The sequence below is a fragment of the Salvelinus namaycush genome, chromosome 18 (genome assembly GCF_016432855.1).
Source record: "Salvelinus namaycush isolate Seneca chromosome 18, SaNama_1.0, whole genome shotgun sequence".
Lineage (NCBI taxonomy): Eukaryota > Metazoa > Chordata > Actinopteri > Salmoniformes > Salmonidae > Salvelinus > Salvelinus namaycush.
The window spans coordinates 37,097,083-37,120,630 of record NC_052324.1 but is presented as its reverse complement, the minus strand read 5'-3'; the positions used below and the strand labels follow the sequence as shown (position 1 = coordinate 37,120,630).

Sequence of the window (23,548 nt, the reverse complement as noted above, 5' to 3'; positions counted from 1 at the left end):
TTCAGTTGTCATTCCATCATTCCAGACTGTTTCAGTGATTATTCCATCATTCCAGACTGTTTCAGTGATTATTCCATCATTCCAGACTGTTTCAGTGATCATTCCATCATTCCAGACTGTTTCAGTGATCATTCCATCGTTCCATACTGTTTCAGTGGTCATTCCATCATTCCAGACTGTTTCAGTGGTCATTATGTAATTCAAGACTGTTTCAGTGGTAATTCAGTCATTCCAGACTTTTTCAGTGATCATTCCATCATTCCAGACTTTTTGAGTGATCATTCCAGACTGTTTCAGTGGTCATTCCATCATTACAGACTGTTTTGGTGGTCATTCCATCATTCCTGTCACGATCGTCGTAATGTGGAAGAGAGGAGGACCAAGGCGCTGCGTGAAGTGAATACATTCTTCTATTTATTAAAGAAGAAACGAAGAACACTTGACAAAACTATACAAAAACAACAAAACGAACGTGACGCTATATATCAACAGTGCAGACACAAGCAACTAACATATAGACAATAACCCACAACCCACAATACAAAACAGGCTACCTAAATATGGTTCCCAATCAGAGACAGCGCAAAACACCTGTCTCTGATTGAGAACCATATCAGGCCAAACACATAGAAATAGACAAACCAGACATACAACATAAAATGCCCACTCAGATCACACCCTGACCAAACAAAACATAAAACATACAAAGCAAACTATGGTCAGGCCGTGACAGTAACCCCCCCCCCCCCCCCCCCCCCCCCTCCCCCTCAAGGTGCGGACTCCGGCCGCAAACCTAAACCTATAGGGGAGGGTCTGGGTGGGCATCTGTCCGCGGTGGCGGCTCCGGCGCGGGACATGGACCCCACTCCACCAAAGTCATAACCTGCTTTGGTGGCGCCTCTGGAGCGGGGACCCTTACAGCGGGTCCTGGACTGAAGACCATCCTAGAGGGCGCCACTGGACTGAGGGGCAGCTCCGGACTGAGGGGCAGCTCCGGACTGAGGGGCAGCTCCGGACTGAGGGGCAGCTCCGGACTGAGGGGCACCTCCGGACTGAGGGGCAGCTCAGGACTGAGGGGCAGCTCAGGACTGAGGGGCAGCTCCGGACTGAGGGGCAGCTCCGGACTGACGGGCAGCTCCGGACTGAAAAGCGGCTCTGTCAGCTCCTGACTGGCGGGCGGCTCTGGCGGCTCCTGACTGGCGGGCGGCTCTGGCGGCTCCTGACTGGCGGGCGGCTCTGGCGGCTCCTGACTGGCGGGCGGCTCTGGCGGCTCCTGACTGGCGGGCGGCTCTGGCGGCTCCTGACTGGCGGGCGGCTCTGGCGGCTCCTGACTGGCGGGCGGCTCTGGCGGCTCCTGACTGGCGGGCGGCTCTGGCGGCTCTTGACTGACGGATGGCTCTAACGGCTCAGGACAGATGGGCAGCTCAGGCGGCGCTGGACAGACGGGCAGCTCAGGCGGCGCTGGACAGATGGGCAGCTCAGGCGGCGCTGGACAGATGGGCAGCTCAGGCGGCGCTGGACAGACGGGCAGCTCAGGCGGCGCTGGACAGACGGGCAGCTCAGGCGGCGCTGGACAGACGGGCAGCTCAGGCGGCGCTGGACAGACGGGCAGCTCAGGCATGCCGAGGCGCACTGTAGGCCTAGTGCGTGGTGCCGGAACTGGTGGTACCGGGCTGGGGACACGCACCTCAAGGCGAGTGCGGGGAGAAGGAACAGGGCATACTGGACTGCCGAGTCGCACTATAAGCCTGGTGCGTGGTGCCGGCACTGGTGGTACTGGGCTGGGGACACGCACCTCCGGGCGAGTGCGGGGAGGAGAAACAAGGCGTACAGGGCTCTGGAGACGCACAGGAAGCCTGGTGCGTGGTGTAGGCACTAGTGGTACTGGGCTGGTGCGAGGGGCTGTCAAAGGCGGACTGGTGCGTGGAGAAGGCACCGGATAAACCGGACCGTGGAGGCGCACTACAGGTCTCGAGCACCGAGCCTGCCCAACCCTACCTGGCTGAATGCTCCCCATAGCCAGGCCAGTGTGTCACGTTCGTTGAAATAAATGGACCAAGGTGCAGCATGCGTAGAGTTCCACATCTTTCGAAATTCACCAAACAAAACAATCAAGCACAAACGAAACGTGAAACTAATGGCGTGCACACAGGCAACTAACCAAAAAACAAGATCCCACAAACTAAAGGTGGAAAAAAGGCTGCCTAAGTATGATCCCCAATCAGAGACAACGATAGACAGCTGCCTCTGATTGGGAACCATACCTGGCCAACAAAGAAATAGAAAAACTAGAATGCCCACCCAAATCACACCCTGACCTAACCAAATAGAGAAATAAAAAGGCTCTCTAAGGTCAGGGCGTGACACTTAAGCCAGCCCCACCCATCTCTTTAAGGATTCACATGTGAGGTCATGTGCTAAACAGTGAGTTGTGTAGTAAAGATTAAGACTAAAAGTGGTAAAAGTAGTAGCCTACAATAATGAAAGATTCCAGGTTACTATTGTCCAGATAACAATATTTAATAAATATTAGATGACGCTTATCCAGACACACTAGTCTAAATTGATGGTTCATGTGAAAGAAATGCTGTAACCCCCAGCTACATCCAGTGGTGGAAAAAATACTAAATTGTCATACTTGACTAAATGTAAAGATACCTTAATAGAAAATGATTCAAGTAAAAAAGTAAAACATCCAGTAAAACATTACTTAAGTAAAAGTCTAAAAGTATTTGGTTTTAAAAATACTTAACCTCTAATTCCTCCCAATCCCGGATCCGGGAGCACCCCCATCAGTAAAAAAGCTGACTAGCATAGCCTAGCATAGCGTCAAAAGTAAATACTAGCATCTAAATATCATTAAATCACAAGTCCAAGACACCAGATGAAAGATACACACCTTGTGAATCCAGCCATCATTTCTGATTTTTAAAATGTTTTACAGGGAAGACACAATATGTAAATCTATTAGCTAACCACGTTAGCAAAAGACACCACTTTTTTTACTCCACCATTTTTTTCCTGCATAGGTAGCTATCACAAATTCGACCAAATAAAGATATAAATAGCCACTAACCAATAAACAACTTCATCAGATGACAGTCTGATAACATATTTATTGTATAGCATATGTTTTGTTAGAAAAATGTGCATATTTCAGGTATAAATCATAGTTTACCATTGCAGCCACCATCACAACTCTCACCAAAGCGACTAGAATAACTACAGAGAGCAACGTGAATTACCTAAATACTCATCATAAAACATTTCTGAAAAATACACAGCGTACAGCAAATGAAAGACAAACATCTTGTGAATCCAGCCAATATTTCAGATTTTTTAAGTGTTTTACAGCGAAAACACAATATAGCATTATATTAGCTTACCACAATAGCCAGAAACACAAGCCATTTACCAGCAGCAAAGGTTAGCGATCGTAACAAGCAAGCAAAAGATATAAAAATTTTGACTAACCTTCATAAACTTCTTCAGATGACAGTCCTGTAACATCATATTACACAATGCATATAGGGTTTGTTCGAAAATGTGCATATGTAGCGGCACAAATCGTGGTTATACAATGTGAGTAGTGGCCAAACTTCAAGCAATCTGTCCGGCGCCATCTTGGAGAGGCACCTAATCTAATCGATAACTATTCATAAACTTGACTAAAAAATACAGGTTGGACAGCAAATGAAAGATACATTAGTTCTTAATGCAACCGCTGTGTTAGATTTTTAAAATTAACGTTACTATGCATACAGCGTGCGCTAAAGCGGGACCGCACCGAAATTCATGGCGGAATTATTGTTTAACATTTGTCAACATAAATACGAATTAACAGCATAAAGACTTCTTACTATTTGCTGAGCTTCCATCAGAATCTTGGGCAAGGTGTCCTTTCTCCAGAACAATCGTCTTTTGGTTGAAAGATGTCCTCTTCTCCTGTAGAAATAGCAGCTAACGCTAGCCATGTGCCGGAGAGGTGTCCAACTAGCGATAGCGCGTGACAAAGAAATTCCAGAAAATCGCAATAAACTGATATAAACTGCTATAAGTCGGTTTAAATTAACTACCTTATGAAGTTTTTAAGACAAAAATCAAATTAAATCAGAGCCGGAGATATAGAACTGCTAAAACGAAAGCTTTTCAGGACGCCATTGTGATGTCCCTCCTGCGTCAGGCGCCCCGTTGAAAAGAACGGACCTTCCGTTCCAAGAGCTTTTATAGTGCCCCAGATGGTGCAATCCACTCCATTCAAATTCTCACCACTTACTGACATCTAGAGGAAGGCGTATGCAGTGCATGTAGCCCCATAGCTTACATGGGAATTTATAAACTGACCCTAGAACAGAGACCTCGATTTCAGAAATCTCACTCCTTGACAGGAAGTGTGCTGCAGAATGAGTTCTGTTTCACTCAGAGAAATAATTCAAACGGTTTTAGAAACTAGAGTGTTTTCTATCCAATAGTAATAATAATATGCATATTGTACGAGCAAGAATTGAGTACGAGGCAGTTTAATTTGGGAACGAATTTTTACAAAGTCGAAATGGCGCCCCCCTATTGACAAGAAGTTTTAAGTATCAAAAGTAAATGGAATTGCTAAAATGTACTTAAGTATCACAAGTAAAAGTATAAGTAATTTCAAATTCATTATATTAAACCAGACGGACCAATTTTTAAAACATTATTTTATTGATGGACAGCCAGGGGCACACTCCAACACTCAGACATAATTCACAAACAAAGCATTTGTGTTTAGTGAGTCTGCCAGATCAGAGGCAGTAGTGATGACCAGGGGTGTTCTCTTGATAAGTGTGTGAATAGGACACTTTTCCTGTCAAAATGTAATGAGTACTTTTGGGTGTCAGGGAAAATGTATAGAGTAAAAAGTACATTATTTTATTTCGGAATGTAGTTTAGTAAAAGTAGCCAAATATATAAATAGTAAAGTAATGTACAGATATCCCCCAAAATACTTAAGTATTACTTTAAAGTATTTTTACTGAAGTACTTTACACCACTGCCCAAATGCCTTCACACCAGTACATTAGCATACGTTATATACTGTTACACACGCTCTTATCACTTAGTATTCCATACATAAGTTAAGGCCATGCAACCTGAGTTGAAACCTGAGTGAGGTGCACATGTAAAGCACATACACTACCGTTCACTTAGAAATGTCCTTGTTTTTTAAAGAAAAGCACATTTTTTGTCCATTAAAATAACATCAAATTCATTAGAAATACATGGTAGACATTGTTAATGTTGTAAATGACTATTGTAGATGATTTTTAATGGAATATCTACATAGGTGTACAGAGGCCCATTATCAGCAACCATCACTCCTGTGTTCCAATGGCACGTTGTGTTAGCTAATCGAAGTTCATCATTTTAAAAGGCTAATTGATCATTAGAAAACCCTTTTGCAATTATGTTAGCACAGCTCAAAACTGTTGTGCTGATTTAAAGAGGCAATAAAACTGTCCTTTAGACTAGTTGAGTAGCTGGAGCGTCAGCATTTGTGGGTTCGATTACAGGCTCAAAATGTCTAGAAACAAAGTACTTTCTTCTGAAACTTGTCAGTCTATTCTTGTTCTGAGAAATGACGGCTATTCCATGCAATAAATTGCCAAGAAACTGAAGATCTCGTACAGCGCTGTGTACTACTCCCTTCACAGAACAGCGCATACTGTCTCTAACCAGAATAGAAAGAGGAGTGGGAGGCCCCGGTGCACAACTGAGCAAGAAGACAAGTACATTAGAGTGTCTAGTTTGAGAAACAGACGGCTCACAAGTCCTCAACTGGCAGCTTCGTTAAATAGTACCCGCAAAACACCAGTCTCAAAGTCAACAGCGAAGAGGCGACTCCAGGATGCTGGCCTTCTAGGCAGAGTTCCTCTGTCCAGTGTCTGTGTTATTTTGCCCATCTTAATCTTTTCATTTTATTGGCCAGTCTGAGATATGGCTTTATCTTTGCAACTCTGCCTAGAAGGCCAGCATCCCAGAGTCGCCTCTTCACTGTTGACGTTGAGACTGGTGTTTTGCGGGTACTATTGAGTGAAACTGAGTGAAACTTTTTGTGTTTTTAACTAATCAAACATCACAATGTGAAGGTATTTGTAAGTACGTATGTATAAAATGAGTATACCAAATAATAGGAACACCTTCCAAATATTGAGTTGCAACCCCATATAAGGAAACAAGGCGAGACCCAAATGCAGACACAGGAGGCAGATGGTTGAGCTCCGATATTTATTATAACAAAAGGGGGAGGAAAAAGGCAGGTCGGGTACAGGCAAGAGTTCATAAACCAGGTCAGAGTACAAACAGTACCAGGCGATAGGCAGGCTCGAGGTCAGGACAGGCAGGGGTTCAGTAACCTGGTCAGAGTCCAAATGGTACCAGACGATAGGCAGGCTCGAGGTCAGGGGCAGGCAGAGTGGTCAGGCAGGCGGGCTCAGAGTCAGGAAAGCAGGAGCTTTGGGTGGTGGACCATTCTTGATATACATGGGAAACTGTTGAGTGTCAAAAATCCTGCAGCGTTGCAGTTCTTGACACACTCAAACCGGTGTGCCTGGCACCTACTACGATATCCTGTTCAAAGGCACTTAAATCGTTTGTCTTGCCCATTCACCCTCTGAATGGCACACATACACAATCCATGTCTCAATTGTCTCAAGGTTTAAAAATCCTTCTTTAACCTGTTGTAATGACTTTCGTCGGTGGAAAGAGAGGAGGACCAAAGCGCAGCGTGGTACGTTTCCATATTTATTGGAATACTTTTTCAATACGAACAAAAACAATAAACAGACGAAAACCAACGAAGCTACAGTCCTGAACTAGTGAACATAGAACACATGAACGCACGAACAGGAACAATCACCCACAAACAAATAGTGAAAACAGGCAACCTAAATATGGTTCTCAATCAGAGACAACGTAAAACACCTGCCTCTGATTGAGAACCATATCAGGCCAATCAGACAAACCTAACCTAGAAACATAGAACATAGACTATACCCACCCAGCTCACGTCCTGACCAACTAAATAAAGACAAAACAAAGGAAATAAGGTCAGGAACGTGACACCTGTCTCCTCCCCTTCATCTACACTGATTGAAGTGGATTTAATAAGTGACATCAATAAGGGATCATAGCTTTCCCCTGGATTCACCTGGTCAGTCTATGTCATGGAAAGAGCAGGTGTTCTTAATGTTCGTACACTCAGTATACCAGTCAAAAGTTTGTACACACATACTCATTCAAGGGTTTTTCTTTATTTTTACTATTTTCAATATTGTAGAATAATAGTGAAGACATTAGCTTTTATCAGTTATAGGCATATTAGTAGTTGTACAAAACATTCTTATGCTGTTAAAGTACGTTTTTTATTTTCATTGTTGTCATTATTATTAGACAGTAGTTACTATATTATTATTATTATTGTTTCTTTGTTTATTTTGTTTGTTTGGACACCCTTGAAAACGAGCTGGTGCATCTCAAGAGATGTAATAAAATAACAGTGAACAGGTTAAAACTTCTTATGGCTAACGGGATCGATATGACAACAGCCAGTGAAAGTGCAGGGCGCCAAATTCAAACAACAGAAATCTCATAATTAAAATTCCTCAAACATACAAGTATCTTATACCATTTTAAAGGTAATCTTGTTAATTCCACCACAGTGTCCGATTTCAAAAAGGCTTTACAGCGAAAGCACCACAAACGATTATGTTAGGTCACCGCCAAATCACAGAAAAACACAGCCATTTTTCCAGTCCCAAAGAGTCACAAAAAGCAGAAATAGAGATCAAATTAATCACTAACCTTTGATGATCTTCATCAGATGACACTCATAGGACTTCATGTTACACAATACATGTATGTTTTGTTCGGTAAAGTTCATATTTATATAAAAAAATCTCAGTATACATTGGCGCGTTATGTTCAGTAGTTCCAAAAACATCCGGTGATTTTGCAGAGAGCCACATCAATTTCCAGAAATACTCATTATAAATGTTGATGAAAATACAAGTGTTATGCATACACTTCTCCTTAATGCAACCGCTGTGTCAGATTTCAAAAAAGCTTTACGGAAAAAGCAAACCATGCAATAATCTGAGGTCGGCGCTCAGAGCCCAATCAAGACAAAAAGATATCTGCCATATTGTGCAGTCAACAGAAGTCAGAAATAACATTATAAATATTCACTTACCTTTGATGATCTTCATCAGAATGCACTCCCAGAAATCCCAGTTCCACAATAAATGTTTGATTTGTTCGATAATGTCCATCATTTATGTCCAAATAGCTACTTTTGTTAGCGCGTTTGGTAAACAAATCAAAACTCACGAAGCGCGTTCACTAGTTGCAGACGAAATGTCGAAACGTTCCGTTATAGTCCGTAGAAACATGTCAAACGATGTATAGAATCAATCTTTAGGATGTTTTTACCATAAATCTTCAATAATGTTCCAACCGGAGAATTCCTTTGTCTTCAGAAAAAGCAAATGGAGCGGGAGCTACCTCTCATGTGAATGCGCGTGACCAGCCCCTGGCACTCTGCCAGACCTCTGACTCAATCCCCTCTCATTCAGCCCCCCTTTAGAGTAGAAGCCTTAAACAAGTTTCTAAAGACGGTTGACATCTAGTGGAAGCCTTAGGAAGTGCAACATGACCAATATCCTACTGTATCTTCAATAGGGGCTGAGTTGAAAATCAACCACCTCAGATTTCCCACTTCCTGGTTGGATTTTGTCTCAGATTTTTGCCTGCCATATGAGGTTTGTTATGCTCACAGACATCATTCAAACAGTTTTAGAAACTTCAGAGTGTTTTCTATCCAAATATACTAATAATATGCATATATTAGCAACTGGGACTGAGGAGCAGGCAGTTTACTCTGGGCACCTCTGGGCACCTTATTCATCCAAGCTACTCAATACTGCCCCCAGCCATAAGAAGTTAACCTCTTGACAATGGAGCAACAACAGGCAGGTCATTACAGTTTTTTACAATCACTTTGGCACTAATTTCAGAACCTTGATGTCATTTTTCAAAACTCTAGACACAAAACTCATAACCGATGATCAAAATGCACATTTTTCAAAACTCTTAACACTTTTTCCAATTGCTTGGATACAATACACATAAAGCTAAGATCATTTGTTCATTGAACTAAAATCACCTGTTCAAAATGACACAACTTCACATCAAAGTATTACCATTTCAAAATGCAATTCACACATTACATCTGAGATGACTGTCTATTAATTTCATTACAATGATCTAACTATCAATTGATACAACTGCTCAAAATGATAAGTAACTGTTGCATTACTCTTAATGAATAGTTTTATGGAAACTGACAAACAATATTCCATGTTTAGATCATGAAAGTTTCAGGATAACGAGATCCATTGACACCAATCAAAATCAAATCAAACTTTATTTGCCACATGCGCTGAATACAACAAGTGAAATTCTTACTTTACAAGCCCTTAACCAACAGTGCAGTTCAAGAAGAAGAAAATATGTACCAAGTAGGCTAAAATAAAAAGTAATAATAAAAAGTAACACAATAAGAATAACAATAACGAGGCTATATACAGGGGGCACCGGTACTGAGTCAGTGTGCAGGGGTACAGGCTAGTTGAGGTAGTCTGTACATGTAGGTGGGGGTGAAGTGACTATGCATAGGTAACAAACAAACAGCGAGCTGCAGCAGTGTACAAGAAGGGGGGGTCAATGTAAACTGTCTGGTGGTGATTTGTATGACTTGTTCAGCAGTTTAATGGCTTGGGGGTAGAAGCTGTTGAGGAGCCTTTTGGCTCTAGAGTTGGCGCTCCGGTGCCGCTTGCCGTGTGGTAGCAGAGAAAACAGTCTATAACTTGGGTGACTGGAGTCTCTGACAATTTTATGGGCTTTCCTCTGACACCGCCTATTAAATAGGTCCTGGATGGCAGGAAGCTTGGCCCCAGTGATGTACTGGGCCGTTCGCACTACCCTCTGTAGTGCCTTATGGTCAGATGCCGAGCAGTTGCCATACCAGGCGCTGATGCAACCAGTCAGGATGCTCTCGATGGTGCAGCTGTAGAACCTTTTGAGGATCTGAGGACCCATGTCAAATCTTTTCAGTCTCCTGAGGGGGAAAAGGTTTTGTCGTGCCCTCTTCACGACAGTCTTGGTATGTTTGGACCATAATAGTTTGTTGGTGATGTGGACACCAAGGAACTTGAAACTCTCGACCCGCTCCACTACAGCCCTGTTGATGTTAATGGGGGCCTGTTCGGCCCGCCTTTTCCTGTAGTCCACGATCAGCTCCTTTGTCTTGCTGACATTGAGGGAGAGGTTGTTGTTCTGGCACCACACTCCCAGTTCTCTGACCTCCTTCCTATAGGCCGTCTCATCGTTGTCGGTGATCAGGCCTACCACTGTTGTATCGTCAGCAAACTTAATGATGGTGTTGGAGTCATGTTTGGCCACGCAGTCGTGGGTGAACAGGGAATACAGGAGGGGACTAAGTACACACCCCTGTGGGGCCCCAGTGTTAAGGATCAGCGTGGCAGATGTGTTGTTGCCTACTCTTACCACCTGGGGGTGTTTAGTCCCAGAGTCCTTAGCTTAGTGATGAGCTTTGTGGGTGCTATGGTGTTGATTGCTGAGCTGTAGTCAATGAACAGCATTCTCACATAGGTGTTCCTTTTGTCCAGGTGATAAAGGGCAGTGTGGAGTGCGATTGAGATTGCGTCATCTGTGGATCTGTTGGGGTGGTATGCGGATTAGAGTGGGTCTAGGGTGTCCGGGAGGATGCTGTTGATGTGAGCCATGATCAGCCTTTCAAAGCACTTCATGGTATTACAGACTCAGTCAAGGAGAGGTTGAAAATGTCAGTGAAGACACTTGACAGTTGGTCCGCGCATGTACACGTCCTGGCAATCCGTCTGGCCTCGCAGCTTTGTGAATGTTGACCTGTTTGAAGGTTTTGTCCACATCGGCTACCGAGAGCATTATCACACAGTCATCCAGAACAGCTGGTGCTTTCGTGCATGCTTCGGTGTTGCTTGCTTCGAAGCGAGCATAAAAGACATTTAGCTCGTCTGGTAGGCTCGCGTCTGGGTTTCCCTTTGTAGTCCGTAATAGTTTTCAAGCCCTGCCATATCCGACGAGCGTCTGAGCCGGTGTAGTAGGATTCAATCTTAATCCTGTATTGACGCTTTGCTTGTTTGATGGTTCGTCTGAGGGAAGAGCGGGATTTCTTATAAGCGTCCGGATTAGTCTCCTGCTCCTTGAAAGCGGCAGCTCTAGCCTTTAGCTCGATGCGGATGTTGCCTGTAATCCATGGCTTCTGAATGGGATATGTACGTACAGTCACTGTGGGAACGACGTCATCAATGCACTTATTGATGAAGCTGATGCCATTGGATGAATCCCGGAACATATTCCAGTCTGTGCTAGCAAAACAGTCCTGTAGTGTAGCATCCGCGTCATCTGACCACTTCCGTATTGAGCGAGTCACTAGTACTTCCGTGGAACATGAACCAATTGGACTACATTATCTATGGATGTAATATTTCATCATCATTCTTTATCAGACACTGTTTCTATGGTCCCATGTACCACTTTTCCAGACCATGTTTTCACATTTGACATTACTGTATACTCACCGGCCACTTTATTAGGTACACCTATCTAGTACTGGATAGGACCCCCTTTTGCCTCCACAACAGCCTGAATTATTCACGGTGTTGTACGTTAAGAGATGCCCTTCTGCACACCACTGTTTTAAACAGCTGTTATTTGAGCGTTTGTGGCCTTTCTGTTAGCTTGAATGAGTCTGGACATTCTCCTCTGACCTCTCTCATTAACAAGGTGGTTTTGCCCACAGAACTGCCGCTCACTGAATGTGTTTTGTTTATCGCACCATTCTCTGTAAACTCTAGAGACTGTAGTGCGTAAAAATCCCAGGAGGGCAGCTGTTTCTGAGATGCTGGAATCACCATGTGTGGCACCAACATTCATACCACAGTCAAAGTTGCTTAGATTACGCATCTTGCTCGTTCTTATGTTTGGTCGAACAACAACTTGAGCTCTATACTCTATATATTGAGTTGCAGGCAGCCACATGATTCTCTGTTCGAAGGGGCAGGCAATTTGCGTTAACACGCAGGTGTACCTAATAAAGTGGCCGGTGAATGTATGTATGCAGGCCCTTGTAATTGCTTTTTCAGTACTGCCAACTCGTTACTGATGATTGATTTCACATTGTAGTACGAGTATTTAGTGAAATGAGTGGTATCCACCTACAACAGCATAGCGATAACATGGAGCCGGCAGGTGATCCAGGTCACAATAGAGGTCAAGCAGTGGGAGGAGGAAGACGAGGAAGACGTGGTGGTGAAAGGAAAGGCAGGGGACAAGCACCCGTTCTGAGAGGTGGTTGTGGGCCTGGTTTGAGAGGTGTGGGGGAACGTGGTAGAGGACAAGGCCACGGACCAAGACAGCGGCAGCAACAGCAAAGAGTGTCCAATGAAATCAAAGCAATAGTCGTAGACCATGTCGTAAATCATGACAATGACTGAGGCAGCTACAATGATTCAACCAAACCTCAGAAGATCAACCGTGGCCTCAATCATCAGAACTTTCCGAAATGAGAACCGGTAAGTCTTCAGCATGCACTAAACATTAGGCTACTCTCAATTGTCAAATGACTGTATACTGCATGCCAATGTGTACCACAGAGTAGGTGATGTGACTAAATGTGTTCTTACTGTAATTTTCCCTGCAGAATTGAGACTAGGCCAAATAGGGGAGTCAGAGGCAAAATTATGACTGACCAATAAGAGCGGGCTGTGGTCAATTTGGTTCGGGCCGGAAATTACATTCGCAGCACAATTCGGCAGCACATCTTGGACAATGACGACATGTTCAACAATGTGGAAGCCATAAGTTTGCCGACTTTTGCATGCATGCTGAAAAGGCACCAGGTGTCTCTAAAACATTTATACCGTGTGCCTTTTGAAAGAAATGCAGACAGAGTGAAGCAACTGAGGCCTGAGTATGTTCAGGTATGTTCAGATTCAAGATGCCTGTTGTGAAAAATTCTACATCATTGTAATCAGTAATTCTCTTTCCAAAATGTATTTTTAGAGGGTGATGGAGCTGGATGCTGACGAAAACCATCACAAATTCCTCTTTTTGGATGAGGCAGGCTTCAACCTGGCCAAGACAAGGGGGAGTGGTGGTCGGAATTGAATTTGCCAGCGGGCAACCATCCAAGTACCAGGACAACGTGGGGCAAACATCACCATGTGTGCGGCTATATCGGAAGACGGTGTGGTGGGACGCAGACCTTGTATTGGATCATATAATGCAGCTCTCCTTGTAACCTTCCTTGATGAATTAAATCAGGTCTGTAGAGCTGATGGCGTGACCTATGTCATTGTGTGGGATAATGTCAGGTTCCAAATGGTGCAAACATGGTTTCAGGCGCATCCACAATTTACCACCCTGTACTTACCCCCATACTCTCCTGTCCTTAACCCGATTGAGGAAATTTTCTCCACATGGAGGTGGAAGGTATATAATAGGCGTCCTCACGAACAAGCCACCCTTCTCCAGGCCATGGATGACGCATGCGATGACATCACGGCAGACCAGTGTCAGGCCTGGATTCGCCCGAAGATTCTTCCCAAGATGTTTTGCCAATGAAAACATCCATTGTGATGTGGATGAGAACCTGTGGCCAAATCCACAAGAGAGGGTTGATGGAAATATAGGAGTACAGTAATCAATCCTTTGTATTGCTTTTTTCAGTAAGCCAGTTGAGGAACACTGCAGTTGACGTTTTACTGTTGTTGTTTTTTCGTTTTTGTAGCTAATTATTTTGCTTTGATTCAAAGAAACCTATGTTGTGATTTATTGTATTTTATCAATAAATGTCATATTTTGTTCAATGATTCCACTGTGTCTGTAGTATTCTCTCTACTAGTCATTGTACAGTGATGTATTTATGTGTAGTACCATAATGAAACATGTATCACATATTTTGTACTACAATATTTAATGATTGTATGAACAACTACACAGTGAAACTATTGGTATCTTGTGTGTGGGTGATCTAAATGAATGTTCCTATGGTATTTCATGATAAATGAGTTATTTGAAACAATGATTCTGCAAGTGCAAGGTTTCTTTAAAGATATGAATGCACAATGCAATGTTTTGAACATTGGACTGCCTGTGTTACAAGTGATGACCGTTTTGAGTTTAGAGTTTTGAAAAATGACCAAATGGTTCTGAAATTAGTGCCAAAGTGATTGTAAAAAAACGCAAACAAATTGGATACATTTTTGGCACAAATATAATACAAGGAGGCACTTGAAGGAACTGAAGTTATTTATGTGCCTGGAGCTGGTGGCAATAATAAAGAGACATTGTGTAGGAACATGCATAGGAGTCAAGTAGAAGAAGTCGTGTGTGTGTGTGTGTGTGTGTGTGTGTGTGTGTGTGTGTGTGTGTGTGTGTGTGTGTGTGTGTGTGTGTGTGTGTGTGTGTGTGTGTGTGTGTGTGTGTGTGTGCGTGCGTGCGTGCGTGCGTGCGTGCGTGCGTGCGTGCGTGCGTGCGTGCGTGCGTGCGTGCGTGCGTGCGTGCGTGCGTGCGGTTTCTTCCTTTGGCTGTATATATCTAATTGAATGGAGTCTCTCCCCTGTGTGTCTCTCCCTACAGCAGCCTACAGAGTACTTTGACATGGGGATCTTCCTGGCCTTCTTCGTAGTGGTGTCTCTGGTCTGCCTCGTGCTGCTCATCAAGATCAAACTAAAACAGAGAAGAAGCCAGGTGAGGACACAGACACACATACACACACACACACACAGACACACGCATACACACAGACACACACACACACACACACACACACACACACACACAAATACAGACGCAGACACACACACATACACATGCAAACAGACACACTCACACATACACACACATACACATACAGTTGAAGTCGGAAGTTCACATACACTTAGGTTGGAGTCATTAAAACTCGTTTTTCAACCACTCCACAAATTTCTTGTTAACAAACTATAGTTTCGGCAAGTTGGTTAGGACATCTACTTTGTGCATGACACAAGTCATTTTTCCAACAATTGTTTACAGACAGATTATTTCACTTATAACTCACTGTATCACAATTCCAGTGGGTCAGACGTTTACGTACACTAAGTGGACTAAAATTCCAGAAAATGATTTCATGGCTTTAGAAGCTTCTGTTAGGCTAATTGGCATAATTTGAGTCAATTGGAGGTGTACCTGTGGATGTATTTCAAGGCTTACCTTCAAACTCAGTGCCTCTTTGCTTGACATCATGGGAAAATCAAAAGAAATCAGCCAAGACCTCAGAAAAAAAACTGTAAACCTCCACAAGTCTGGTTCATCCTTGGGAGCAATTTCCAAACGCCTGAAGGTACCACATTCATCTGTACAAACAATAGTACGCAAGTATAAACACCATGGGACCACGCAGCCATCATACCGCTCAGGAAGGAGACGCGTTCTGTCTCCTAGAGATGAACGTACTTTGGTGCGAAAAGTGCAAATCAATCCCAGAACAACAGCAAAGGACCTTGTGAAGATGCTGGAGGAAACAGGTACAAATGTATCTATATCCACAGTAAAACGAGTCCTATATCAACATAACCTGAAAGGCCGCTCAGCAAGGAAGAAGCCACTGCTCCAAAACCGCCATAAGAAAACTGACTATTTATTGAATTTTATTTATTTCACCTTTATTTAACCAGGTAGGCTAGTTGAGAACAAGTTCTCATTTACAACTGCGTCCTGGCCAAGATAAAGCAAAGCAGTGTGACACAGACAACAACACAAAGTTACACATGGAATAACATGGAATAAACAATAAACAAGCCAATAACACAATAAACAAGTCAATGACACAGTGGAAAAAAAGAAAGTCTATATACTGTGTGCAAAAGGCATGAGGAGGTAGGCAATAAATAGGACATAGTAGCGAAGAATTACAATTTAGCAGATTAACACTGGAGTGATCAATGAGCAGATGATGATGTGCAAGTAGAGATACAGGTGTGCAAAAGAGCAGAAAAGTAAATAAAAACAGTATGGGGATGAGGTAGGTAGATTGGGTGGGCTACTTACAGATGGACTATGTACAGCTGCAGCGATCGGTTAGCTGCTCAGATAGCTGGTGTTTAAAGTTGGTGAGGGAAATATAAGTCTCCAGCTTCAGCGATTTTTGCAATTCGTTCCAGTCACTGGCAGCAGAGAACTGGAAGGAAAGGCGGCCAAATAAGGTGTTGGCTTTGGGGATGATCAGTGAGATATACCTGCTGGAACGTGTGCTACGGGTGGGTGTTGTTATCGTGACCAGTGAGCTGAGATAAGGCAGGGCTTTACCTAGCAAAGTCTTATAGATGACCTGGAGCCAATGGGTCTGGCAACGAATATGCAGCGAGGGCCAGCCGACTAGAGCATACAGGTCGCAGTGGTGGGTGGTATAAGGTGATTTGGTAACAAAACGGATGGCACTGTGATAGACTGCATCCAGTTTGCTGAGTAGAGTATTGCAAGTTATTTTGTAGATGACATCGCCAAAGTCGAGGATCGGTAGGATAGTCAGTTTTACTAGGGTAAGTTTGGTGGTGTGAGTGAAGGAGGCACTCCTTCGCGGTTTGCATCTGGTTTGCAACTGCACATGGGGACAAAGATCGTACTTTTTTGAGAAATGTCCTCTGGTCTGATGAAACAAAAATAGAACTGTTTGGCCATAATGACCATCGTTATGTTTGGAGGAAAAAGGGGGATGCTTGCAAGCCGAAGAACACCATCCCAACCGTGAAGCACGGGGTGGCAGCATCATGTTATGGGGGTGCTTTGCTGCAGGAGGGACTGGTGCACTTCACAAAATAGATGGCATCATGAGGAGGGAAAATGATGTGGATATATTGAAGTTGACACGGGCATGCTGAGGACAAGCTGTATATCAGTGTTGCACCTGTACATGCACCTGTATATCAGTGGTGGCTGCTGCCACTTTAAGTAGGAGGACAGGCTCATAGTTATGCTCGGACCAGAAAGAAGTGAATGGTAGTGTAGTAGAAACACATGGTTTCTACTACACTACAGCTATTGTTATAAACCGTCCTCCCCTCACCAGCCACCAACTCTCTGTCTTCTGCTCCCGTCCACAGCCACCAACCTTCTGTCCTCCCCCCACTGCCCTCCCCAGCAACACTGCATACCTGTGTATCACCCCCAGTCTAACCCTCCGTCCCCCCCTCTCCTCCACCTCTACAGAGTTCTATGAATAGGATGGCCATCCAGGCCCTTGAGAAGATGGAGACCAGGAAGTTCAAGGCCAAGGTCAAGTGTCAGCGTGAGAGCAGCTACGGAGCGTCTGATTCACTGAGCATTAGCTCCACCTCTGACTGTGCCATCTGTTTGGAGAAGTACATAGAAGGAGAGGTACTAGACAGAACACACACACACTGAATAGAAACACACACACACTGAATAGAAACACACACACACACTGAATAGAAACACACACACACACACTGAATAGAAACACACACACACACGGAATAGAAACACACACACACTGAATAGAAACACACACACACACACTGAATAACACACACACACACTGAATAACACACACACACTGAATAACACACACACACACACTGAATAACACACACACACTGAATAACACACACACACTGAATAACACACACACACTGAATAACACACACACACTGAATAGAAAAAAAGTTGTCAGAAAGGGGTTAGCTTCAGGAACAGAAAAGCATGGTCAGAAGCTGAATTTGGGTTCTGAAGTCTGTAGAAATATGTATTCTAGACCCTAATCGTGGGAGGGAGGGAGGGAGGGAGGGAAGGAGGTAGAGAGGTCAGAGGGATAGGGAGGGAGGGAGGGAGGGAGGGAGGGAGGGAGGGAGGGAGGGAGGGAGGGAGGGAGGGAGGGAGGGGGAGGGAGAGTTGTTCAGTGTTGCTGTTCATGTATAATAATGTGAAGAACAGAAACCTTGCTGCTCTGCTGATAGCTGTTAGCCGTTCACCCATCAAACACCAATCATGTCCTTAGATATTGTAAGCCTTTACTAACCTTAACTGGTCCCCTCCCCTTCTCCTTCACCCCTTCTCTCCTCCTGTTCCCCTGTTCCTCTCCTCCTCTCCCCCTGTTCCTCTCCCCCTGTTCCTCTCCTCCTCTCCTTCTCTCCTCCTCTCCCCCTGTTCCTCTCCTTCTCTCCTCCTCTCCCCCTGTTCCCGTCCCCCTGTTCCTCTACTCCTCTCCCCCTGTTCCCCTACCCCTCTTCTTCTCTCCTCCTGTCCCCCTGTTCCTCTCCCCCTGTTCCTCTCCTCCTGTTTCCCTCCCCCTATCATCCACTTCCCCTCTCCTCTCCTCATCTTCCCCTGTTCTTCTCCTCTTCTTCCCCTGTTCCTATTTTCTTCTCCCCCTCTCCTCCTCTCCCCCTGTACCCTTACCCCTTTCCTCCTCGCCTCTCCCCCTGTTCCCCTACCCCTCTCCTCCTCTCCCCCTCTCCCCCTGTTCCCTTCCCCCTCTCCCCCTTCCCCCATCCCCTCTACCTTCTCCCCCTGTTCCCCTCCCCCTCTCTTCTGCTTCCCCTCCTCCTCTCCCACCCCTCTACAGGAGCTGCGGGTCATCCCCTGTGCCCACAGGTTCCATAAGAAGTGTGTGGACCCTTGGCTCCTACAACACCACACCTGTCCTCACTGTAGACACAACATCATCGGTGAGCTGGTGTTCCCTATGGGCCCATGTCAAAAGTAGTGCACTATATAAGGAACAGGGTTCCATTTGGGACACGCTGTTGTCAGCATGAGGCCTGTAGCTATCTGACAGGAATTTTCCAGTCTGCAAATATTTAACTTTTGTCACACTATGCAACCCGGTAAAACAGTAAAAGACTAATCGATTAATTTAATCAACGTAAAATACCTTTTTCATGAAACTGTAACAAAGCTAACTTTTGAAAGACTTTTCTTTGACTGCGTTAACCAAACTCTCCCCCTCACTTACACCCCTATTCTCTTCTCAGAGCAAAAGAAGGGTAACCCCGGCGCTGTGTGCATGGACCCAGTCTACAGCCGGCAGCAGAGGGTAGTCCTGCCTGTCCACTACCCTGGCAGGGTGCACCGTTCTGGGCAGGTGACTGCCTACCCCACCCGCACCTCGATGGACCCCCATGGTAACCCCATCACAGTGCTCACAGTGGACCAGCACTCAGACCCCCAGGGCCTGTACCCTCCCCAGTCTGCCCACGCCGGGGCCTTCTTCCGGGGCTACCACCCCCACCCAACCCTGCACCTGGACCACTCTCTCAACCCCCATCACTGTGGGCTGCAGCACCTGGGCCTCAACCCCTCCGCCTACCCCCAGTACCAGCAGCCAGGGCCCCACCACGGCGCCTTCAAGAGGCCTAAGTTCCACGGACGCAGCTTCTCGCAGGCCGCCTGCTACTCGCAGTATGAGACCATGTACCAACACTACTACCTCCAGGGCCTGACGTTCCCCCAGCAGGGTGAGGGGACCCAGGGGGCAGCAGGCATAGGAGGGGTGACTGGACGCGCCGGGCCCCACAAGGGCCCCCACAGCATGGCTTTCCAAGGGGGGCTGCTCTACCCCACGGTGGTCCACATGGCCCCTGCCACCAGCTCCAGGATGGCTGAGGCAGGGAGCGGTGCCTCGGGTCTGGGCTGTTACCATGGCCACCGCTCAGTGTGCAGTGGTTACCTGGCCGACTGCCCGGGCAGCGACAGCAGCAGCAGCTCTGGCCACTGCCACTGTTCCTCCAGTGACTCTATGCTGGACTGTACAGAGATCAGTAACCAGGGGGTATACGGCTCCTGTTCCACTTTCCGCAGCTCCCTGAGCTCTGACTACGACCCCTACGTCTACCGCAGTAAGAGCCCCTGTAGGGGGTCGCAAGGGGAGCCAGGGGCCACGTCTGCAGGGGCCTCCACCGCCTGCCCCTCCACAGCCGAGGACTCCCTAACCCCAGCTCCCTCGGGGGGCCACGATGGCGACAGCCTGCAACCACAGCCTCCTCCTATAACCTCAGGGTTCAGTGTGGGGGACCAGCTCTCCAGCTGCAGTCTGGAACACAGCTACAGCAGCCGCTCGTCACTGGAACAACCCAGGGACACCAGCACCACTAGCACTACCTCAGCCAGGCCTCCAGAGGGAGCCACAGTGGACACGGGGAAGGGAGGGCAGACAGGGGCGGAGACAAGGGTGGAGCATGGCCTTGGGGGAGCAGGGGCGTGTAGCTGCTGTTTCGAGGTGCTCCCTCCCAACATGGAGAGCAAAGGTCAGCAGGGATATCAGAGGCAGGACTCAGACTGGGTGGGGCCTATGGCCTCCTCGGGACGTGGCTGTCACAGGGGGGCAGAGCAGAACTTTTACCACCCTGGGGAGCACCTGTTGGCTCCGTCGGAGCAGGTGAGCTATGAGGGCCTGCCCTATTGCTTCTACAAGGAGATGAAGGTTCACCGGGCCACAGGGGGGCGCTATAATGAGGACTATGCCGTGAATGTGCAGTATGCGCACCACGCTGCAGACTCAGATGCCTGCTGTGGCGGGCTCAGCCAGAGAATACCCATAATCCACCAGGGCACAGACTATGAGCTGGGCTTGGGGACGGAGACTCTGTATCAGAGCAGCCTACTGCTAGCCAGCCTTACCTTGGGGCAGGGGGGCGAGGGGCGGACTGGGGGGCGGGTGGAGCCTGGTGAGGGAGGGTACTTCACCTCAGGACAGTTCAGAGGTCAAGTGAACCCCACCCAGGAAGAAGAGACCAGGGCCCTGTTCCACCCCCTGAACTACACTACCCACGATGCATATGGAAACAGTAAAGCTACAGACAAGGGTCTGGGGGTATGAGGAAGTGTGGAGCCCAGAAACAGGGACTCAAACAAACAGCCTGTTTGGTACCTAACCGGTCGGTCGGTCAGTCAAGAAAACCTCAGTTGCCTTGCTTTTTTTAAGCCTCGCTCGCTGAACTCTGAATGTTATCATCCTAGATGGTGATGGTGTAGATTTATACTGAAATGATATGATGGCCTGCCTGCCTGGCGTATCTAGATATAATCAGTTCATTCCTGTGGCCATCAGCAGCTCAGCATAAGCCCAGCTCAACCCACATCACTCTGACTCGTGGCCATGCCTCACCAGCGGAGTCTACAGGCTCAGATAGATAGAGAATCAGGCTACAACATATGGGTGGAAGTTCACGGTGGTTGGTTGTAACAGTGGATGGCTTGGCAAGGCCACAAATCAACACGTAGGCTAGCCCAGCCCTTACAGTTCCATGGGTTCCAGACAGGGTCAGTCCGGATCCTGAGACCCATTTGGAGAGAAACAAACTGTGTTAGCTGGGCCCAGTTTGTGAGATTTTCTTTCTTCTGATTTAGTAAGTTGTTTTTCACATCTGGACTCTGGACTGTGCAAGTTGTTTGAGGATACATTTAATTTGTTTTATAATCCCACACATACCTGTGTGTACATGCATATGTACTTTATGTATGTGTTTATTGTACTCTACTGCTCTTATGACATAACGTTGCATAAACAGCTTGGACAACAAGCGTCAACAAACCACCAAACTCAAATGAAAGGTTATGGAAGAATACCAAAACATCAACTTATTTTCTTTTTTAGCGGGTTGGGTGGAGGGGCGGGGTCCTTGCTAGTTGGAGGGGAGGCAGTTCGTCACAGTCACACACTCTTTCATTGAGCTAAGCTATACTAACTAGACTACAGTTCTCTCTTGGGATACTCAATGGGGCACAATATTCTCGAACAATGCAGATAGAATGTTGACTCAGTTCTCTGTTCTGCATAATAGAGAGTCTGTTCTATATAGAATACATGTCTATCTGCGATGTTCAGAACATTGTGCCTTCTCGAACACGCACCAGACCAAGCCTTAGGCCACTGAGCCATCCTTACTATCTTGGGCTGTGTGTCACCTTTTGACTAAATAAAGGCCCACGTCGTGACAGGGTTTCTCTGAGTTTGTAGAAAGACATTTGGAAGGTTTAGTCACGACTTGTACGTTAGAAGCTCTTGTTTTTGTTTTTGTTGTTTTTTTGCAGTCACTCATCTAGCCTCCTCCTCAACACTTAAGCTATAATATACGGTTATAATATACGGCTATAATATACGGTTCTAATATGGTTCTATAAAGCTGTTGTGTGTCAAAAAAGGCCAAAGGAAGAAGAAAAAAATAATATTCACAAGGGATCCCTTTTACACTGTGGCTGTGGGTTACACAGGGCAGTTACACAAATGTCAGATTTGTTTTATTTGATTAAATCATACAGTACACATCATGCTCTCAAACAATATCAACGTTGTTCATTCTGTTGGTTTTACAGACTGTTTTTACTGTTTCTATCAAATGTACCCATTGTCTTCAGAGGCAATCATTTTGAAATAGCAATATTTATATGTAAACCCAGAGCTGTAATCAATGAAAGATATTGAGAATCTAATCTTTCCTTTGCATAAAGATATGTACTACAATATAACATTTTGGGTTACCCAAGTCACTATTTAATTGTTTTGTTTTATTATTTGTAGCACTTAAGAAGATTGTATTAAAAGAAAATGTGTACACAAAATTAATATTTTTTTTTTAAAGAATATAATGATTTTCTCCATCTATCATTTTACAAATGTTTAAAAAAGGCTAGAAATCAATCTGTATATTTCTGTATCTGTATAGCAGCATATTTCATAAATGGAAATATGTTCTCTGAATATTTATTTACTAATATATTTATCTTCAAGCCATGTCTTATGTTGAGTGTATGAACATTTTTGAGTTATTTGGTTGCTGTTTGTGATAAATCGCTAAATACATGGTAATTGCACACAAAATTATTCAATATTCTCTGACCAAAAATGTATTAAAAAAATGTATTACCATACAGTTGTGTAATTAAAGTGTTCAAAGATCTGTAAAATATACAGTTTTATTCAAGTAAATCACATTGTTGTGTTTTTTTCCCCCAAACCTTTTCATCTTCATTCAGGGAAATTGACAACAGTGCAGTGTTGATTAGAATTGATCTTTTAAATATGGTATAGATCTACATCTCTTTTGGGAAGAACATTTTGGTAGGAAAGCATATATACAGAACATTTTAAACCACATAACTTTGACTGGCTTGGAGTTAACTGAGAGAGACTGAATAGTCCTCTGAAGCTACGTCACAAAAGTGCACCTTGGTAAAAAGTAGTGGACTATATAAGGGATAGGATGCAATTTGAGAAGCATCCCATGTAGTTACCCTACTGTCGTCTGCTGGCCTAGAACGTCTGCTGGCCTAGAACGTCTGCTGGCCTAGAACGTCTGCTGGCCTAGAACGTCTGCTGGCCTACTGTCGTCTGCTGGCCTAGAACGTCTGCTGGCCTACTGTCGTCTGCTGGCCTAGAACGTCTGCTGGCCTACTG

At 45.3% G+C, this 23,548-nt stretch overlaps 1 protein-coding gene across 1 annotated transcript in view; it reads left to right on the top strand.

Moving 5' to 3' along the window:
- Nucleotides 1–23,043, top strand: part of LOC120063412 (E3 ubiquitin-protein ligase znrf3-like) — a 183,941-nt gene extending 160,898 nt beyond the window's left edge. The window contains exons 5-8 of the mRNA XM_039013778.1: nucleotides 14,737–14,847; nucleotides 17,344–17,511; nucleotides 18,719–18,821; nucleotides 19,128–23,043. Coding sequence (XP_038869706.1) covers nucleotides 14,737–14,847; nucleotides 17,344–17,511; nucleotides 18,719–18,821; nucleotides 19,128–20,971 — 2,226 coding nt within the window. The 3' untranslated portion in view covers nucleotides 20,972–23,043. The remainder of the gene's footprint in view (nucleotides 1–14,736; nucleotides 14,848–17,343; nucleotides 17,512–18,718; nucleotides 18,822–19,127) is intronic.
- The last annotated feature ends 505 nt before the right edge of the window (nucleotides 23,044–23,548 follow it).